The following is a 17,500-nucleotide window of genomic DNA, read 5'->3' on the forward strand; positions in this document are numbered from 1 at the left end:
GAGTGAACGGTCACTACTTTTACTCTCGATCTGTGAAGGGCTGTGGATAGTCAAGAGCCCTGACAGTAGGTGACCATCATCGGGATTTAAGGTACCAGGGTCACCGCTGCAGGGGGTAACCATACAGTGTGCGGCGCCCTTTAAAGGGAAGTGCACTTTTACAGTGGTTGTACGGAGCTGGGGCCTGATTGACTGCTGCCTCTCTTGAAAGCGCCAGGCAAGGCTGCCGCACCACCTTTTTGACTCCACACTGTGTTTACATACATACTACACTACACTGCATACACGCACAGATAGCCCAGAGTGAACGGTCACTACTACTACTCTCGACCTGTGACGGGCTGTGTTTGGAGAGGGCCTTGTCAACCATTGATCATCATCGGGAACTAAGTACCAGGGATCAATGTTGCAAGGGGTTATCAGCGTACGGCGTCCCTACAGGAAAGTATGCTATCTCAGTGGATTGAACGGAGCTGGGGCCTGATTGACTGCTGCCTCCCTAGAAAGCGCCAGGCAAGGCTGCCGCACCACCCATTCGACATACACACTGTGCATCCACGTACACAATGCACACACAACATGACATTTACCAAGCGTCAACACTTTCCCCCACAAACACAAGTAGTCAGACGTAGATTACACATTTCCTTTTCACTCTCTACTAAAATTCCATGTGATTTTTTAATATCACATGGTTTCGCCTTTTTTTCCTGCCAGCCTCGGCTGGAGGGAGGGGCGGGTGGGGAGGAGCCTTCTGCTTTGCTGTCCTATCTCTACTACTGGTAGTTAGTTTTCACAAACAGCCTAGTAAGGACCTAAGGGTCTGTTGCTGTTTGTCTTCCTTTGTATTCCTTTGTATTCCTCCTCCTCCTCCTCCTCAAGATTTAATAAGAATTTCAAACAGAGAAGACGAAGGTTTTCCGAAAATAGGGCTTTTAAAGAGAGACGGTGCAGGTGGAGGGGTGGGGGGAGTGTGATTCAGTTGATCATAAAATTGGAGAGTGAATAGATGCTGATAACGTATTTACACAATTTCATCTCACCCTTCCCGTGCGTATGTTCAAGGTGTGTACTGTGTAAACCAAGCAATAATAAATACAGGTGAACGCTAAGCACACAAGGCGGACCTCAAATTCAGTATATATTCAAGATACTGAGAGAAAGCACCAAATTAGATCACAGAATGCCTTCCATGACCGTTTTCTTTACCCGACCTGTGTTACCTGACAGCACCCGCTCTCCTCTCTCTTTTACATATGGTTTATCACTCCGTACCACCAACCATACCCAGCCACTCTCCTTGGTGTTCCTCACAGCCTTACCCTGCCACTTATCATTACACAGTTATCGCTTTGCTGATATCGTTCCCAGAATCTCCACGCACTTGGCTTTACAGCGTATTCAGACACTCACCCTGTCCCTCTCAGCACAAGTGACACACACACGCACACAAACACAGCTGATGTTGCTTCTTAAGTTGCTAAGGTTTTCATTGATTAGCAAGACGTTACTGCCCTCTCTGAGTCAGCGGATGGTACGTACACGTGGCGTGTGAAAGGCGTCTGTCTTAACGCTACAACAAACTATTCGAGTGTCTTTTAAGTCTTCGTTTGGAGGGTAACAGGTGATCACGAGTCCTCCACGCAATCCTCAAGATTGTGGTGAGTTACGCGATATTCTGAGCGTCACTACAAATGTGTAAATGTGCTTTTAGAATGTGTGTATCTTATTAACGTTTCTCATTCATTTATTTTACTTACACACACACACACACACACACACTATAATGAAAATTATTTAAGATTATACATTAGATGCACAAATAGTTAAGAAGTTGTCGGGAACACGATCAGACACACAAATATACAATAGACGATCATTTTAAAACACTCCCCCCCCCACACACACACATTAAACACACACTTACCTAACGCTCCACATCTTGCAGCAAACAAGACACACCACGTCTTACTATAACAGCACAGTACCATCCGTCAGCCGTCCCGCCACCCTCGCCCTAGAGCAGGCCGCGTCCCTTACTGGAGCTGGAGCCTCACATGCACGCCCAGTCGCCCACTGTATGGCAGACAACACAACCCATACAGTGGAGGGGGTGGCTACAAGTAACGGGCCTCTTCTCAGCTGCGAGCGAGCGAAGTGTGTGTATGTATGTTTGTGTGTCGTCAAGCCACGCACACACTAACACACAGTTGCCACGCTCACGAGGCGTACGAGAGAACAGCTGTATCCTGGATTTTTCGTTCCCTTTTTCCTCTGCTGATCTCTTAATTCTTTCTCCTTTTCCTCTGCCGTCCTAACTATTCCACCTCCTCTTCCTTCTCTTCCTTCTCTTCTTCTTCCAAAAGAGTTTAAAGATAATTGACAAGAGATTCTCCTCAAATAAAGCCAAACTCTCAATTCGGTTGTTAATGAGTGTTATTTTCTACCATCCATACGAGCGGGCGCGCGCACACACACACACACACACCCGGTAGCTCAGTGGTTAGAGCGCTCGCTGGCTTCACAAGCCAGAGGACCGGGGTTCGATTCCCCGGCCGGGTGGAGATATTTGGGTGTGTCTCCTTTCACGTGTAGCCCTGTGAGTAGGTACGGGATGTAAATCGAGGAGTTGTGACCTTGTTGTCCCGGTGTGTGGTGTGTGCCTGGTCTCAGGCCTATCCGAAGATCGGAAATAATGAGCTCTGAGCTCGTTTCGTAAGGTAACGTCTGGCTGTCTCGTCAGAGACTGCAGCAGATCAAACAGTGAAACAGTGAAACACACACACACACCGCGTAGTGTAGTGGTTAGCACGCTCGACTCACAATCGAGAGGGCCGGGTTCGAGTCCCGGCGCAGCGAGGCAAATGGGGGTGGCTCTTAATGTGTAGCCCCTGTTCACCTAGCAGTAAATAGGTACGGGATGTAACTCGAGGGGTTGTGGCTTCGCTTTCTCGGTGTGTGTTGTGTGTGATGTGGTCTCAGTCCTATCCGAAGATCGGTCTATGAGCTCTGAGCTCGCTCTGTAATGGGAAAGACTGGCTGGGTGACCAGCAGACGACCGAGGTGAATTACACAGTAATGAAGGTCAGGTGCAATTTTCATGTGTGCGAATATATCAGCATATGTTCACACAGTTTTTTATTTGACTCTCTCTCTCTCTCTCTCTCTCTCTCTCTCTCTCTCTCTCTCTCTCTGCAACAACAACAACAACAACAACAAGACGTAGCAGTTTTAAAGTCGTTGATAAATGATTACCATCAAATGAAACCCAACCTTCCTTCGAGCAGGTTTACGTAGGCAGTTCTTGGCCATCACAACATTTGCACCTGAGAACCATGGACAAACACTCAACCTTTAGCCCTGAGTTGTGATGTTGTGTTATTGTACCGAAATTAAAATGTCATCTCATTATTAATTTTATTCATCTATTTAAGTGTTATATATATATATATATATATATATATATATATATATATATATATATATATATATATATATATATATATATATATATATATATATATATATATATAAAATTTTCTTTCTAAGATTGCTAGTGTATAAAAAAAAAAAAGTCTGGTGCTGTTTGTTTGAGATGAGAGCTTTTATACGAGTATTTCTCCTTAAAAGAATTTCCACGTAACTTTTGCACGGTCTCCAAGAAATCGGTGAAAAATTAATTCACTGTCATTCTACATAGGAATTATAAAGCCCAAAGAAAGCTGATGTGAATGAATGTGATGAAAAAAGAGACAGAGAACGAGAATATTTTACAGACGCATGCTCTATTGGTGCATGTTTGTTCCCATAGCGTAGCTTGCCACCTTCTTCTCTTTCTTCATACGACCTTATTCCTTCTGTGAATAAGGGTATTAACTTCTTCCATCTTTTTCTATTCATTGCATCTTCTTCTTCTTGTAGTCCAGGTTTATTCATGTTACGCGTCCATCTTATTCTTTGTCTTACTCTCCTCCCCGTAACTGGTATTATCATTGCCTTCCTCACTGGTTCTTCCTCATTTCTCCTCTTCACATGTCCAAAATATTTGAACCTTGCTTCTCTTGCGTAGCTTGTCACCATTACTTCATAAAAAGAGACTATACTGGTTATTCGTCTGTGTGTGTGTGTGTGTGTGTGTGTGTGTTCATCACCACCACGGCCGCCTGCTGGTCACCCAGCCAGTCTTCCCCATTACGGAGCGAGCTCAGAGCTCATAGACCGATCTTCGGGTAGGACTGAGAACACAACACACTCCACACACCGGGAAAGCGAGACCACAACCCCTCGAGTTACATCCCGTACCTATTTACTACTAGGTGAACAGGGGCTACACATTAAGAGGCTTGCCCATCTGCCTCGCCGCGCCGGGATTCGAACCCGGCCCTCTCGATTGTGAGTCGAGCGTGCTAACCACTACACTACGCGTGTGCGTGTGTGCGCATGTCTTCATTCTCTCCTCTTTCTCACCGTGAATGGAATAGAACAGTCGTTGGAACAAGACATCTCTTCTCTTGTTCCTCCTCGACCTTCTTTTAAATTCTTCCTCCACGATGATGGTGCGTTTTTCCTCCTCCTCCTCCTTCTCCTCCTCCTCTTCCTCCTCCTCCTCCTGTTCCTCCTCCTCCATATTGACAGTGGGCTTTCTCCGCTTCATTCTGGGAGTGCCTCGTGCATCCAACCTCGTCGTCATCGTCTTTGTCATTTAGAAAGTCAGGTTTCGGTGTTTAAGCTGGCCACTTTTCACCACCAGAGGTCACTGTGCCAAGGTATGCAAATTTGTGCCGTACCTCTCCGTTTTCTTCATATTCGTATCGTGACAATACGCTTCCTTCTCATTACTTCGTCCTCTTCCCGTTTTCTTCTTTTTTACACGGTACATTGCTTTGTCATTGTGTACAGTCTGGTCGTCGTGCAGGTGTTGTCCCGTTTTTGTACACATCCAAACACTTGTACTTGTCAAATTGATCAAGAATCAATCATGAATAATAAGAAAGCCTCATAATACGTGACACTAAGCTCAAAGGGTTTCGCTGTTACAATTACACGACAATGGTTTCCTTATAGTCTAGATGTCACAACCTAAACTCATCTCAGCTGACCTAACTTAATCTAACCTAATGGGGAGACAGACAGACGGATAGACAAATGAATCTTCTTGATATGTAAGTTAGAACCCGTACAGTGGAACCATGCGTGCTTTGGGATCCGAGGGGTCTCCAAGCGCACGGGTTCGAATCCTGTCCACGGTCCGAGTGTAGGTTGGGCTTACTCACTCGGGGCAACGGTTTCCTAGCGGGTGGGCTTTGAGATAGGGGGTACCCAAAAAGTATCCCCTTTAGCCCATAAATTCCCGTGAAAAGCTCACATGGTATAAAAAATAAATAAATAAATAAATAAAAAATAATACTGGAAAAATGAATTAACAAAGTAAAGAGGTCATTATTAGTATCTCACCAGATATTTATTTTACTTTTTTTTCTACCTTGCTGACTCTCTCTCTCTCTCTCTCTCTCTCTCTCTCTCTCTCTCTCTCTCTCTCTCTCTCTCTCTGAACGTTCATTTTCACAAGACTGGCGGGACTGAAGCCTCTTTCCTCCCACGTCGTGTCGGCAGCCAACGCGGCCTTGTTGTCTTGGTGCCTCCAGGTTCTGCTGCAGCTGGCGGTCACTTTTGCTCTTTTGAATCTTCCTCCATTAAAAACCAGGTCACGGACGGGAGGGGGCAATTTTCATGGAGGAGAGAGTGTGTATTATCCAGAGAGAGAGAGAGAGAGAGAGAGAGAGAGAGAGAGAGAGAGAGAGTCGTATGTATTAAGTTTGATGCTCATAATAAACACATTTCATTTCGTATTTACGGTTTTGGATCACGTGATTGCGGCGTTTGAGTGAAGAGGCCAGGAATACATCACCGCGATGGCCTCCGTTACTGCTGTGATACGCCCAAAAATATTGCCTGATAATTCCAGGGGCGTGATGGTGGGATGGTGGTGGTGGTGATGGTGATGGTGATGGTGGTGGTGGTGGTGATGGGGTGAAGTGTGTAGCGTGAAAAGTAAAGTAACTGTGGTCTCGTTTTGTGGAGAGAGAGAGAGAGAGAGAGAGAGAGAGAGAGAGAGAGAGACGCCGTAAGACTCTTGACACAGCAGCAGTTGTCTAAATATAAGATGTTCTTGGGTGTCTCACTCTGTCAGCCAATAGAAACATGCGAATCACGCTCTTCCAACTCCTCCTCCTCCAGAACAGTGATAAAGTGCATCAGTGAACCGTGAGCCACACACTTCCCATCCCGTCTACCAAATGAACCCTCAATGAGACGGCCAAAACTGAGCCTCCGTCACCCTCGTACTGTGAAATGCGTGCCGGGACAGACAGACACCACCTTCCTTCTGGAGAACACGAGTGGCTTGCTTACATGTTGAGCCTGCGGTCCATGCATCTAACCAAGGAATGTAGTAGAATAGAATCCTTAACCCTTACCGAACCTAACCTAAACCCGAACCAGAGCTATTTAAATGCTTAGTCAATGAACGATTACGTGATTAAATGAATGATTGCTGGATGGATTTTTTTTTTTTTTTTTTTTTTATGTAAGAGGGAAAACTATCAAGGGCAAAAAAAAATTAATATTAGAAAAAAAAAAGGCCCACTTGAATTGTAGTCTCCATAAAAGGACTGACTGGGTGGTTGTTTTTAAGCGTCGAAACAACGAGATTCTCAGACGCAGCATCAGGAGGGAGGTGGAATTAAACTACTTTGAACATGTTCGTCGTGTTCTTCAAGCTGCAATTTAACAATTACAATAAGAATTGAATACAAGTGAGATTTATAATATTTACCTTGCCCAGATGACGCGATGAGCCATGATGGAAGAAAACTTTGTCCTCTGTCTCCCTCTCCCTTCCTGGTCTTCACTTTCCGTTGCGTCCTGAAGAAGATGCGATGGAGGAAAATCTGTCTTTCTCTCCTTGTTCTTCTCTCTACGATGACTTCTTGATGGAGAACGCCATGGAAATTATCTGCCTTCCTCTCTCTCTCTCTCTCTCTCTCTCTCTCTCTCTCTCTCTCTCTCTCTCTCTCTCTCTCTCTTCCTTCACGTCGTTGATTCCTGAAGGAGGGTTCGACGGATGAAATGCGCTTCCCACTTGGTAATATACTTTGTTCTTCAGTGCCACAGAAAAGCTGCGTCTTTCGCTCCCACCGCTCTTCCCTTCACATTGATATTTCCTGAAGGAGGGAGAGACGAAGGAAAACTTATGCCTTTCCTTGTCCCTGGTTCATCACTTCACGCAGATGTCTGGAGGAGCGGCGTAACATATAAATAGAACCTGCACCTCTCCCTCCTCCTCACCTCACATGTATCGCACGCTCGCACGCTCTCACCGCCCTGCCGCGCCGCCGCCACGACCACCACCATACGATGAATGCACAGAATGAGTCGGTGCGGTCAGAGTATATACTCTGGGTGAGGTCTTCTCACTGCCGCAGAGAAACCCACCTGTTCAGTTGCCTATCGCCTGAAGTTTTTACGGTGCATTTTTTTAAGAAGTTACTCCTTTACCGTGTGGAGGTCAGAATGATTAACGCGTGAGTTGGTGTTGATATGAGTCTACCATTACTTAGTGACGTGTTATGAAGTACGGTACGAGATTTTAATTGATGTGTGGGTGGACGGTGTGAGGAGAGAAAAAGAAGCGGAATGGGAAAAAAGAACCGTTGGTAAGAGGGAGAGGGTTGGCTGGTCCCGTTACCAGAGAGAGAGAGAAAGAGAGAGAGTAAACAGTAGAAGTAAGACAGTGGTATCTCCCTCCCACTTCCTCCCACTTATCTTTAACCTTTCCTGTTTCTCCTTCTCTTCCTCTTCCTCCTCCTCCTTCTTCTCCTCCTCTTCCTTCTCCTCCTTCTTCTCTTCCTCAATATAATACATTTACGGTGTTAACGATGATGATGATGATGATGATGATGATGATGATGATAATTATAGTAATAATAGCAGTATATATTGATAATTCTGATAAAAACTATAGGCAAAATAATAATAATAATAATAATAATAATAATAATAATAATAATAATAATAATAATAGTAATAATGATAATAGTAATAATAATAATCTTTTGTTATTCCTGCTGCAAATATAAACAATGAACAGCAGCTCGTAGAGGCCAAGATGTCTACGGCTGTGTGTTCTTTGGGTTTTTTAGCTTTCCTCCTCCTCCTCCACAAACAACAATCCACAGGCGAGGTTTTCAGGCGCCCTAAAGATCATTTTGTGGCCACTCTTGTTTTACTCCTTTGTTATGATCTCTCTCTCTCTCTCTCTCTCTCTCTCTCTCTCTCTGAAAACAATGATGAAAGAGAGAATACCCAAGGCTAGCATCAACAATAAAAACATGCGCATGACAAACGGCGCAAGGCAAAACAAGGACTCGAGGAAGCACAAAGTCAACCATTTAGGACAACTGCTTCCCTTCATGTGAGCGAGAGGGCAAATAATAAGCCCGCGGAAAAATAAAAGAGTGGCGGAGAAAGGCTGTGTGTGTGTGTGTGTGTGTGTGTGTGTGTGTGTGTGTGTGTGTGTGAGGTAGACAAATATACGACTTCACTGGCGATATTTGGAAAGCTGACGGTAACCATCACAAAGGAAGACAAAGGAAAAACTATTAGCTTTCGACTGCTTGATATTTGCAAAACTATGAGTGACAGACATACATACATACAGGCAGACAGACATTATCGAATCTAGAGATGTATGATAGTGATGATTTACGTTTTTATTATCCAAACTTTTATTTTGTTTATTCTAGTTGTTTGTTTTGGGTTGATTTCTTGTTTATTTTACCTTTTTTCGTATGACTTTACTTTCCTGAAGGTAATCTTGTAGCTTTGTTAATGTGTGTTTTTTTTTCTTACTTTTTGTGTTGATTGTATATACATGAGTTGCATTTAACACAAAAACAAATTGATAAATAAATGGAATAAGTAAATAGATAGGTAGAATAATATATATATATATATATATATATATATATATATATATATATATATATATATATATATATATATATATATATGAAGTCGACCATTTCATCCAGTTTTAACAGCGCAAACAGCACCTCAGAGAATGATGTCACACTGAACGTCGCTTATTTACTTTTCATTTTGTACCTATTAAATTCACCGGACTTTTTTTTTTTTTTTTTTTTTGGCATAATTTTGGGCAACTGTGCGTGTGCATCTTTCCTTAATCCCTCTTTTGGTGCAGGAATACGTAATCCAACCTCGTTACGTGGTATCAAGGCGCTTAGCAGGACTTCGGGTATCTAAAAAGTACTGTACCTCTAAACCTAACAATAGATGGCGTTGGTGATTAATGTTGTTGCCGAGTTTTCAAGCGTCCAATGAAACCAATATGTTATTGTAGGTTCCCTGAGTGCAGCTTAGTAAGGATTGGTGACGTAAAGCTGAGTGTGTGCATTTCGCGAGCAGTAGATGGCGGTAGTGCAGATGTGCAGAGGAAATAAGTAATACTCCGGGTACACTACTATACTTTATTTTCTTTTATTATTTGTGTGGTTCTTCCGTTTATATGCTCTCTCTCTCTCTCTCTCTCTCTCTCTCTCTCAAGCATGATTTTTTGTTTTCCTCCTTTTCTTATTGTTCCTCCTTTTTTTCTATCCTTCATTTGTTGCATATATATATATATATATATATATATATATATATATATATATATATATATATATATATATATATGTGTGAAACAATCAGCGTTTCAACTTGAACATTGAAACAAATACGGCAAAGAAAAATTTAGTACATGTTTTTACATTGGATTATAGTTTATTCTCACTTATTCAAGTCCTTGAAATTTAGAAAAATAGGTGGAAGAGAGAGAATAGAAGCAGGATGAAAGTCAAGCCTAATCTCCCCTTCACCCCCTCCCCCTTTCCCTGTCATTTTTCTTATCTGCTCATTCTTTCTCTCTCCCTCCATCCCTCTCCTAAGCTCCCTCCCGTCCTCCCGCTCCATTCCCACGCGCCATGACAGAGCATGGTGTCATCACTACATTAATGGTGTGGAGTTTTATCTTGCAAAATGGATGGCTAAAATACGATCTTTCAGGATAACATTTTCCTCTCCAACACTCTTTCCTTGGAGCCTCTTCATTCACCGCCAGACAACGCTGTCTTTCTTCCTTTCCAACACGCATTTACTTTATAATTGTGTACTAGTTGAGCTGCCCCTGTCATTTTGAGTCGTATTATGTTATTTGGTTTGGCCAGGTTAGGTAAATCACAAGAGTATTTTCGAGAACAAGATACGATTATTGGTTTGTTTTAAAGCTACAGCCGTCTTCCCAGCAGGCAGACGAACCAGTATCAAAATGTCTCCCAGTCTCCCCATCCTTTTACTTCTTGTATTTAATTTTCTTTTTTCCTGGATCCCTCTTTCCCATCCGTTCCCCAGCCAGCTTTCGCTCCTTGGCTTCCTTCCATCTCTCACACGCAAAGTCACTGACGTGATTCAACCTATTCATGTCAGATTGAATAGATTGAAGGAGTCCTGCTACTTGTGCATGACGGTGACGGTGAAAATAATGACAAGCGTATTATGGTCCAGTACGTACTGCCAGCGTCACACACACACACACACACACACAGCTGACTTCGACATATCTAAAGGTTCGTGAGGTAGCATCTCTGGCTGGAGGAAGGCCAAAGGCTGACCGTAGCGCCATTGAGATTATAAATTATGGAAAACGGGGGAACATTTTTCTTAAGTCTCCCAAGGGATATATCCATTTTCTTTTTCCCTCCGTTACTCTTACTCCTTTTATCATGGCCCTTTATTCCAAACATTTCGAGTTATACTGCGTAGATAACTGCATATACAGAATTACAGTATTCCTATTAAACATTTGCATATTAATTTCATCGTCATCATCAGCAGTAGCAGTGGTAATGCAATAATACTCTTCACGAACATAGAGACGGGGGAGCTTGACTGGTCTTGGCGGCGGTGTCCCTGGTGTAGAAAAATGGTTTTGACATTGTTTTGGTGACTCGATCAGCAATGCCAGACAGTGACAGTGGTCTACCCTTCCCTGGAACCCCTCACACAAACCAAATGCTCTCTCTCTCTCGCTCGTACACGGCGCAACTTTTGCGGTACTTGGCTCACAACAACACACAGGAGCAGCCACGTGAAGGTGAGAAGGGATCTCCCTCCGACTTGCCCTTCCTCTTGGCGTCCACCCTCCCGCCAACCTGCTGTCCTTCGCCTTACCTGTGCCGTCTTGAGGAAGATCGGCCAGCTACCACTACCCAGCAGGGCTCATAAGGATTCATAGATCTTCGCGGCCCTAACACCACCACCTCCAACAACAAGGTGAGAACGAGGTAAGATTGTTAAGTACACCTTGTAATATTTTTTTTCCCGTAATTGTACAGTATCTACGGTGAAATGATGATGGATAGGGCTTCCATGTGCCGTGCTGTTCATTTTACTGGGAGAGGTGGAGAGATCTGTTGGTGGAATAAACTCAATAATGTGATTGACAAATGTGATACACGATACAGAAGGGTTAATTAGGGATGCTCTGCCTCAGCATCCCCCAACTTTGTTATCCCAACCAGTAGAGTATCATACAATACATTGCATTTTCTTTTCTGTCTACAAGCCTGTGGACTTGGTGGGAAGCCAAATTTTTACTTTATGCCTATTAACTTGGACTTAACATAACCAGAGGGACTTGCAACACCCACCCCTGTCCCATGGACTGCCTCATTAGGAGGCTAGCACACTATACAAGCTTGGAGGCATTTGAGGAATTGGGGTTTTGGGTGAAGGACAAGAAATATTCCAGATTTTTTTTCCAGCCTAACCGCTCCTACTAGCCAGGGCAGGCTTAAATCCCCTGGACACCACCACTAGGACATTAACCTAACCTAACCTAACCTAATGAAAAACCTAAAAAAATTATATGGTTACCAGTGAGGTGAAAAGATTCTCAGGGCAATAGAGTTGCTGTTGCTGAATATTTCACTTAGTGACTTTTCCCTGCCGAAATCTGGCACTGTTTGTTTTACCTCTGTCCACTAAGTAGCCTTATTAACAAATGACAGTGAACCTCAATAAGAACACCTGGCTTGTCTCTAAAACAAAAAAAACGTGAAATGAATTGACTCACTGGTGGCCCCATGAGTGTCCCACTGATTGGTGGGACAGTTCAATAAATATCATGACATCATAATATCCTGCCACACACAAATTTCAGATATAAACAACAGTCAATCATTTCAATGTTTACTCTTGATTAGTGCACAGCTCACTGGACTAGGGAAATCACAAATTTCTGCCATACTCAAGTGCTGTAACAGATATAGGTAATACACACTTGCCTACGAATCGCTGACCCTTCTACGTGATATGTGAGTTTCGTGCTTGTATCTAATGCAGCTGGATTAGAAACATCTACCATCTAAATTAACATAGCCTAATGGGTGGCTTCATGGGTATTAATTTACTTCCTTACCTGTGGAAGAGCAACAGTTCTTATCTCTCTCATCAGACAGAGCCTTGTATTAGTAGTATTTTCGACCTCACATATACAGTGGTCCCTCGGACTTGGAACAAAAATTTCAATCATTTTTTACCCTCAGAGTTGAAACAAATTTTGGACTTTGAATAACCCGAAGGTGGCCAAGTCCAGTGAATCTGAGTAATGCTAGCACAGTTGGCGGGAGGTAAACATCAATTTCATGTTTGTTTTGGTTCCACATTGTCACCTTGCTCTTATTCCCAACTGGGGTCAGGACATTTGACCAGTCACTTAATCAGGTAGGATGGTTGAGTAATACGTATTTCATATAAATACACTGATATTGTAACTAAAAAATAATTTCCTAATTACTGTAGTGACAAGGTGTAACAGACGTAAAACAAAGAATCCACATAGGACTAACTGACTATGCTAATGGCAATGCTGCCACACCCAGTATATTCTTAATACCTGGTTAAGTAACATTTGCCATGAAGCTCACCACAAAAAGGTAAATAATATTGATTTTACATATTTAAATTCTTATTTACTTAGATAGAAATTTGGGGTCTTGGGACAGATTAAATAGATTTACATAATTTCCTCTGGGGAAAATGGTTTCAGATGTGAAAAAATTTGAACATGGAACAGACTTCTGGAACGAATTGTGTTTGGAGTCTGAGGGTCCACCGTATATGCCACGAATGCCACTAATGATTTTTACAATTTTGTTCATCCTCCTTGCAGAGCAACACACAGCCCATATTGTTTCACATTAAATTTTCAACTGTCAATCAGGTTTGGTGTAGTCAGTAGTTACTAGTTAGGATGCTAATAGCAAAGTCAAGAAACGTATGGAACGGCAGTTTTGTATGAATATATACAAATTTTTTTGTTTGTGTTATGTTCATGACTAAGAAAGAAATAGTTTCAGTTGTGAATTGTGGAGAGGAGAGATGCCGGGCCCACAGAGAAGAAAGAAGTTCCATCGAGGAGACACTCATTTGAAAAAGAGGTGGAGGACCAAGAGGCGCACTAAGGATCTTGATGAGGTGTGTGGATGTTGTAGAGATTTTATCATAGACTTATTACTTTCTCTTATCCTGGTGGGAAGTAGTCAAAGAAGGAATTCTCTTGTTTATAGCCTCATACTTTACTCCCAGCCAGAGATAGAAAAAAAATTTTCATAAAGTGGTGGTTGGTAAGTGCTGTCCTTTATGTCTCCTTTCCTTTTACATTGTTACTATGAGTATGAATGCAGCAGTGAGGTGGTGAGAAAGTGGAAGGTGGAGGAATTGGGGACAAATCATAACTCCTTATATTACAGGCCTCTTTTGTGGAAAACTTATACTGTGAATATGTCACTTTATATACATCATAATTTTCTTACTCACCAAGATGCCACACTCAACAGCTGTGGTGCTCTGGGAATCACAATTGCATCTTTTCCTCTCTCACTTGTTGATTAGAGGGGTTTTACTTATCTCTTAAACTCTATAATTTCTTCACAAAATGCTCACTCCATGTGGAATAATTTACAATTGGTTGTTTCTTCTCTCCCCACTGGTTGTAGTGTCAATCGCCACTAATTTTTTCCTAAACAGTGCCTGCCAATGAATTGTAAAACAGCCACCCAGCAGTTCCATTTGGCAGATGTTCCATGGTTATATTACTAAAGACTAGGTATATCTTGTATCTCTTCTTCACCTCTCCTGATAAGTATCCAGCAGGATTCTACTAGTGAATAGACATAACAAAGAAGGTGACAGAAGATGGACACTGCACAATCTGCCCATGCCATGGGGATTGCTCAACAGCTACAGCCTAGCCTCAACAATTCATGCTTTCTAATTAGTAATGAGGCTGTCTACATAATTATTTTCTGTGCTTTGAAACCACAGGTAGTCTATCTGTCTATTCATTAATTGATCTATACATTCAACAACTTAAGAACATGCAGCAATATGAATGCCATATTGCACAAATTGGTCAGAGTGTTTTGAAGCATTTATTATCTGAATGTTGCTTCAGAATTGTAGATTGTATGGCAAGACTGTTTGCCAGCAATCCACACTTCTCACTTTTGCTGCTACATGCATATTGTGTTCTCCATGGTGTTACAACCTGCTGCTGTAAATTGGTCTAGGATGTATTGTGGGATTAGTGTGTGTGTGTGTGTGTGTAATAATAATAATAATAATAATACGGTTTATTAGTAATTGCAGTACATACATACTGAAAATGTACATATAGGGATTGAGGGAGACTTAAGATTAGAACCTTAACTTAGCTTTTTATGGTTGTTTGTGGTTCGCACCATGGGGTGATAGCATTACATGAAGATGTACATATGGGGATTGAGGGAAATTCAAGATTAGAACCTTAACTTAGCTGTTTATGGCTCGCACCATGGAGGGGATAGCACTATGATGATAATGGTCAGTTCTTAGGGCCTTGAGTGGCATGACCACGTTTGCGTGTCGTGTGGCATGGATTGGCTGGGGCGCATCAGGGGGGAGGAGATGTCATAGCCGTTAGCGGCGCAGCAGGCCTCTACCCATCTTGACGAGGGCTGCTTGGTGTCTGGCTGCCAATGTGGGGAGATCGAGGGTAGATAGAGCGTGATCATAGTCAGTGTAGGCAGGGCCAAGTATGATTCTGCAGGTGTGTGTGTGTGTGTGTGTGTGTGTGTGTGTGTGTGCATGGCCACGTGCATGTATATTTACTTAGTTACCTAGTTGTATTATACAGTGTTCGATTGGGGTTCATATTGTCCTGTCTCCATATCTCCATTTATCTAATTTTTCCTTAGAATTTATGCACATTATGTGCTGTAACAACCTCATTATCCAATGCATTCCACTTTTCCACCATTCTATGTACTGTATTTTCAAATATCCTTCACACACTGCCTCATCCTGATCTTTTCATGTCGTCTTGTCCTTCCATCTTCTTCTGTCAACAACACTAGGTCTTCTTTGTCTATCTTTTCAATGCCATTGACTATCTTGTACATTGTTATTAGGTCCCACGTTCTCTTCTATCTTGTAAGGTTGGCAGCATATGTGTGCACGCTTGCACACGCATACCCTTTGTTTATTTTGTTATCATTGTACACATATAGAGAAGAGAGCTGCTTGTCCCTCTCTCTGTTCCTCTTAGTCACCTTTAATGACATACAGGGAATACAGTGGCAGTATTCTTAGCCCTGCCACAGAGCAGTTAGGTTCAGGGGAAGGCCACACTTAGAGTGGATGAATTGTTTAAAGAGAGTTTTTAATAAGTGAGGAGTGATTGGCTTTGAGAGAAGTGAATGGATAGCAACAATGAGTGCATGATAGAGTCTTATCAACTCCTGGGGGGGAGTGTGGATACACTTGGCAGGGCCCATTGGTGCAAAAACGTAGTGAAGATGTGAGGCACTCTGTACAAATTACCCTGTGTTTGCTGTGGTTTTATAGTTAGAGTACCTATGTATGTTGTTGTATTTGTAACTACAAGTGTTATTCTATTTAGTATTCTTATAATGTGACATCTGTTTTGCTTATACTGCTTTCATAAATTTCAGATTGATGTTGATCTCAAGGAGGAGAATGCATCCAAACTGTTGCACCAAGAGGTGGACGAAGACAAGCCAGGTGGAGGTCAGCATTATTGCCTCCACTGTGCGTGAGTATCATGCCGAACCTTTATCTGTAAAACCCAACACCTGTCTTGTACTGAGGTTACTTTTGACAGAAGTATGACAGTTGTGTTTAGGTAATATTTTTAAGTGTACAGCTGCTATGTATCCAATGACCTGAAAGAATATCTGATTATGCCGCTCAGTAGAGGTAACAACATTATTCACTCTATCACCTACTTTTCACTCAGAAATTGCAATCATCTATCCTATTTTCTCAATATTCTTTTCTATTTTCCTATGTTTGTGTATAGGGTATATTCCCACTTAATGAGGTGAAAGGATGAATAAAGCCATCCACAATCAACTTTGGTCTCTGTGGTTATTGTGGCATTATAATGTGTTAGAACTTGAGCATCCTGCAGTGGGTTCAGTGCCTGGTAATAGTTCACAATGACTCATTTATTTCACTATTAGATATATTTCCTGGTATTTCCATGATGCCTGTAGAGCAGGGTTTCTCAGCCAGGGTTCTCCGGAACCCTAAGGTTCTGCAAAAGGTCTCTAAGGGTTCTGCAAGAACAAGTCAGATAAGCTAATGCACAATATATAATTGGTTATTGTAATATTATAATATAGACATCATCATATCAAACCTATTATGTTATTAGAAATATAATCATTGGGAATATATTTAGTGATGTCTGTACGACACCTGTATGTGACTGATTCTTGTATCAAGTGACTCATACAGTACAAGACGCATGCACAGTCTACATCAGTCGTCTCTGTGGTTTCTGAGTGTACAGGTACAATCCCTCATTCGCCCATAATATTCAGTAAATTTCTTTTCCAGAATTCAGGAATATTTTTGCGCAGGGGTTCCTTGAGACATGTAATTTATTTTATGGGTTACGTAAGGGTAAAAAGGTTGAGAAATGCTGCACTAGAGCTTAGTGTGGTAGATAGTTTTAAGGAACTCCTTAGCATTAATCTTTTGCTTCATACTAAATTATTATGACTGGAATTTTATTTATTATGCTGTAATACCTATTGTGATATTTTTTTTTCAACAGGCGGTACTTCATTGACAATGATGCACTGAAGAGTCACTTCAAAACCAAAGTCCACAAGCGACGACTCAAGGCTCTGGAGACTGAACCTTACTCCATTGAGGAATCTGAGAGAGCAGCAGGGATAGGCTCCTATGTCCCTCCCAAGAAGCGTAAGATGGAAACACAACCAGTGGATGATGGAACCTTTCACCCAGAACAGGAAGATGTTGATATGAAGTAGCAGATACTTATAGAAGAGAGAAAGGGAGAAGGTGGGGATGG

General features: G+C 42.2%; 2 protein-coding genes across 7 annotated transcripts in view; one reads left to right on the forward strand and one right to left on the reverse strand.

Annotated features, from left to right (window-relative positions):
• LOC123507761 (beta-1,4-mannosyl-glycoprotein 4-beta-N-acetylglucosaminyltransferase-like) overlaps nt 1-6,984 on the reverse strand; it is a 16,454-nt gene extending 9,470 nt beyond the window's left edge. Inside the window, exon 1 of one of the 2 annotated variants that reach the window (XM_045260938.1) lies at nt 6,836-6,984. In XM_045260938.1, the coding sequence (XP_045116873.1) occupies nt 6,836-6,861 (26 nt within the window). In that variant the 5' untranslated portion in view covers nt 6,862-6,984. Of the gene's footprint in view, nt 1-1,927; nt 2,260-6,835 lie in introns of those variants that run through there. The other variant, XM_045260939.1, reaches the window with a different exon arrangement.
• A 3,881-nt stretch (nt 6,985-10,865) lies between these two features.
• LOC123507830 (zinc finger protein 593 homolog) overlaps nt 10,866-17,500 on the forward strand; it is a 6,747-nt gene continuing 112 nt past the window's right edge. The window contains exons 1-5 of one of the 5 annotated variants that reach the window (XM_045261063.1): nt 10,913-11,272; nt 11,305-11,399; nt 13,470-13,593; nt 16,110-16,210; nt 17,240-17,500. The exon at nt 17,240-17,500 is cut by the window's right edge and continues 112 nt beyond it. In XM_045261063.1, coding sequence (XP_045116998.1) covers nt 13,498-13,593; nt 16,110-16,210; nt 17,240-17,459 — 417 coding nt within the window. In that variant the 5' untranslated portion in view covers nt 10,913-11,272; nt 11,305-11,399; nt 13,470-13,497 and the 3' untranslated portion in view covers nt 17,460-17,500. Of the gene's footprint in view, nt 11,400-13,469; nt 13,594-16,109; nt 16,211-17,239 lie in introns of all 5 variants that reach the window. The other 4 variants (XM_045261059.1, XM_045261058.1, XM_045261062.1 and 1 more) reach the window with 4 other exon arrangements.

The sequence above is a fragment of the Portunus trituberculatus genome, chromosome 23 (genome assembly GCF_017591435.1).
Source record: "Portunus trituberculatus isolate SZX2019 chromosome 23, ASM1759143v1, whole genome shotgun sequence".
In the NCBI taxonomy this organism is placed as follows: Eukaryota; Metazoa; Arthropoda; class Malacostraca; order Decapoda; family Portunidae; genus Portunus; species Portunus trituberculatus.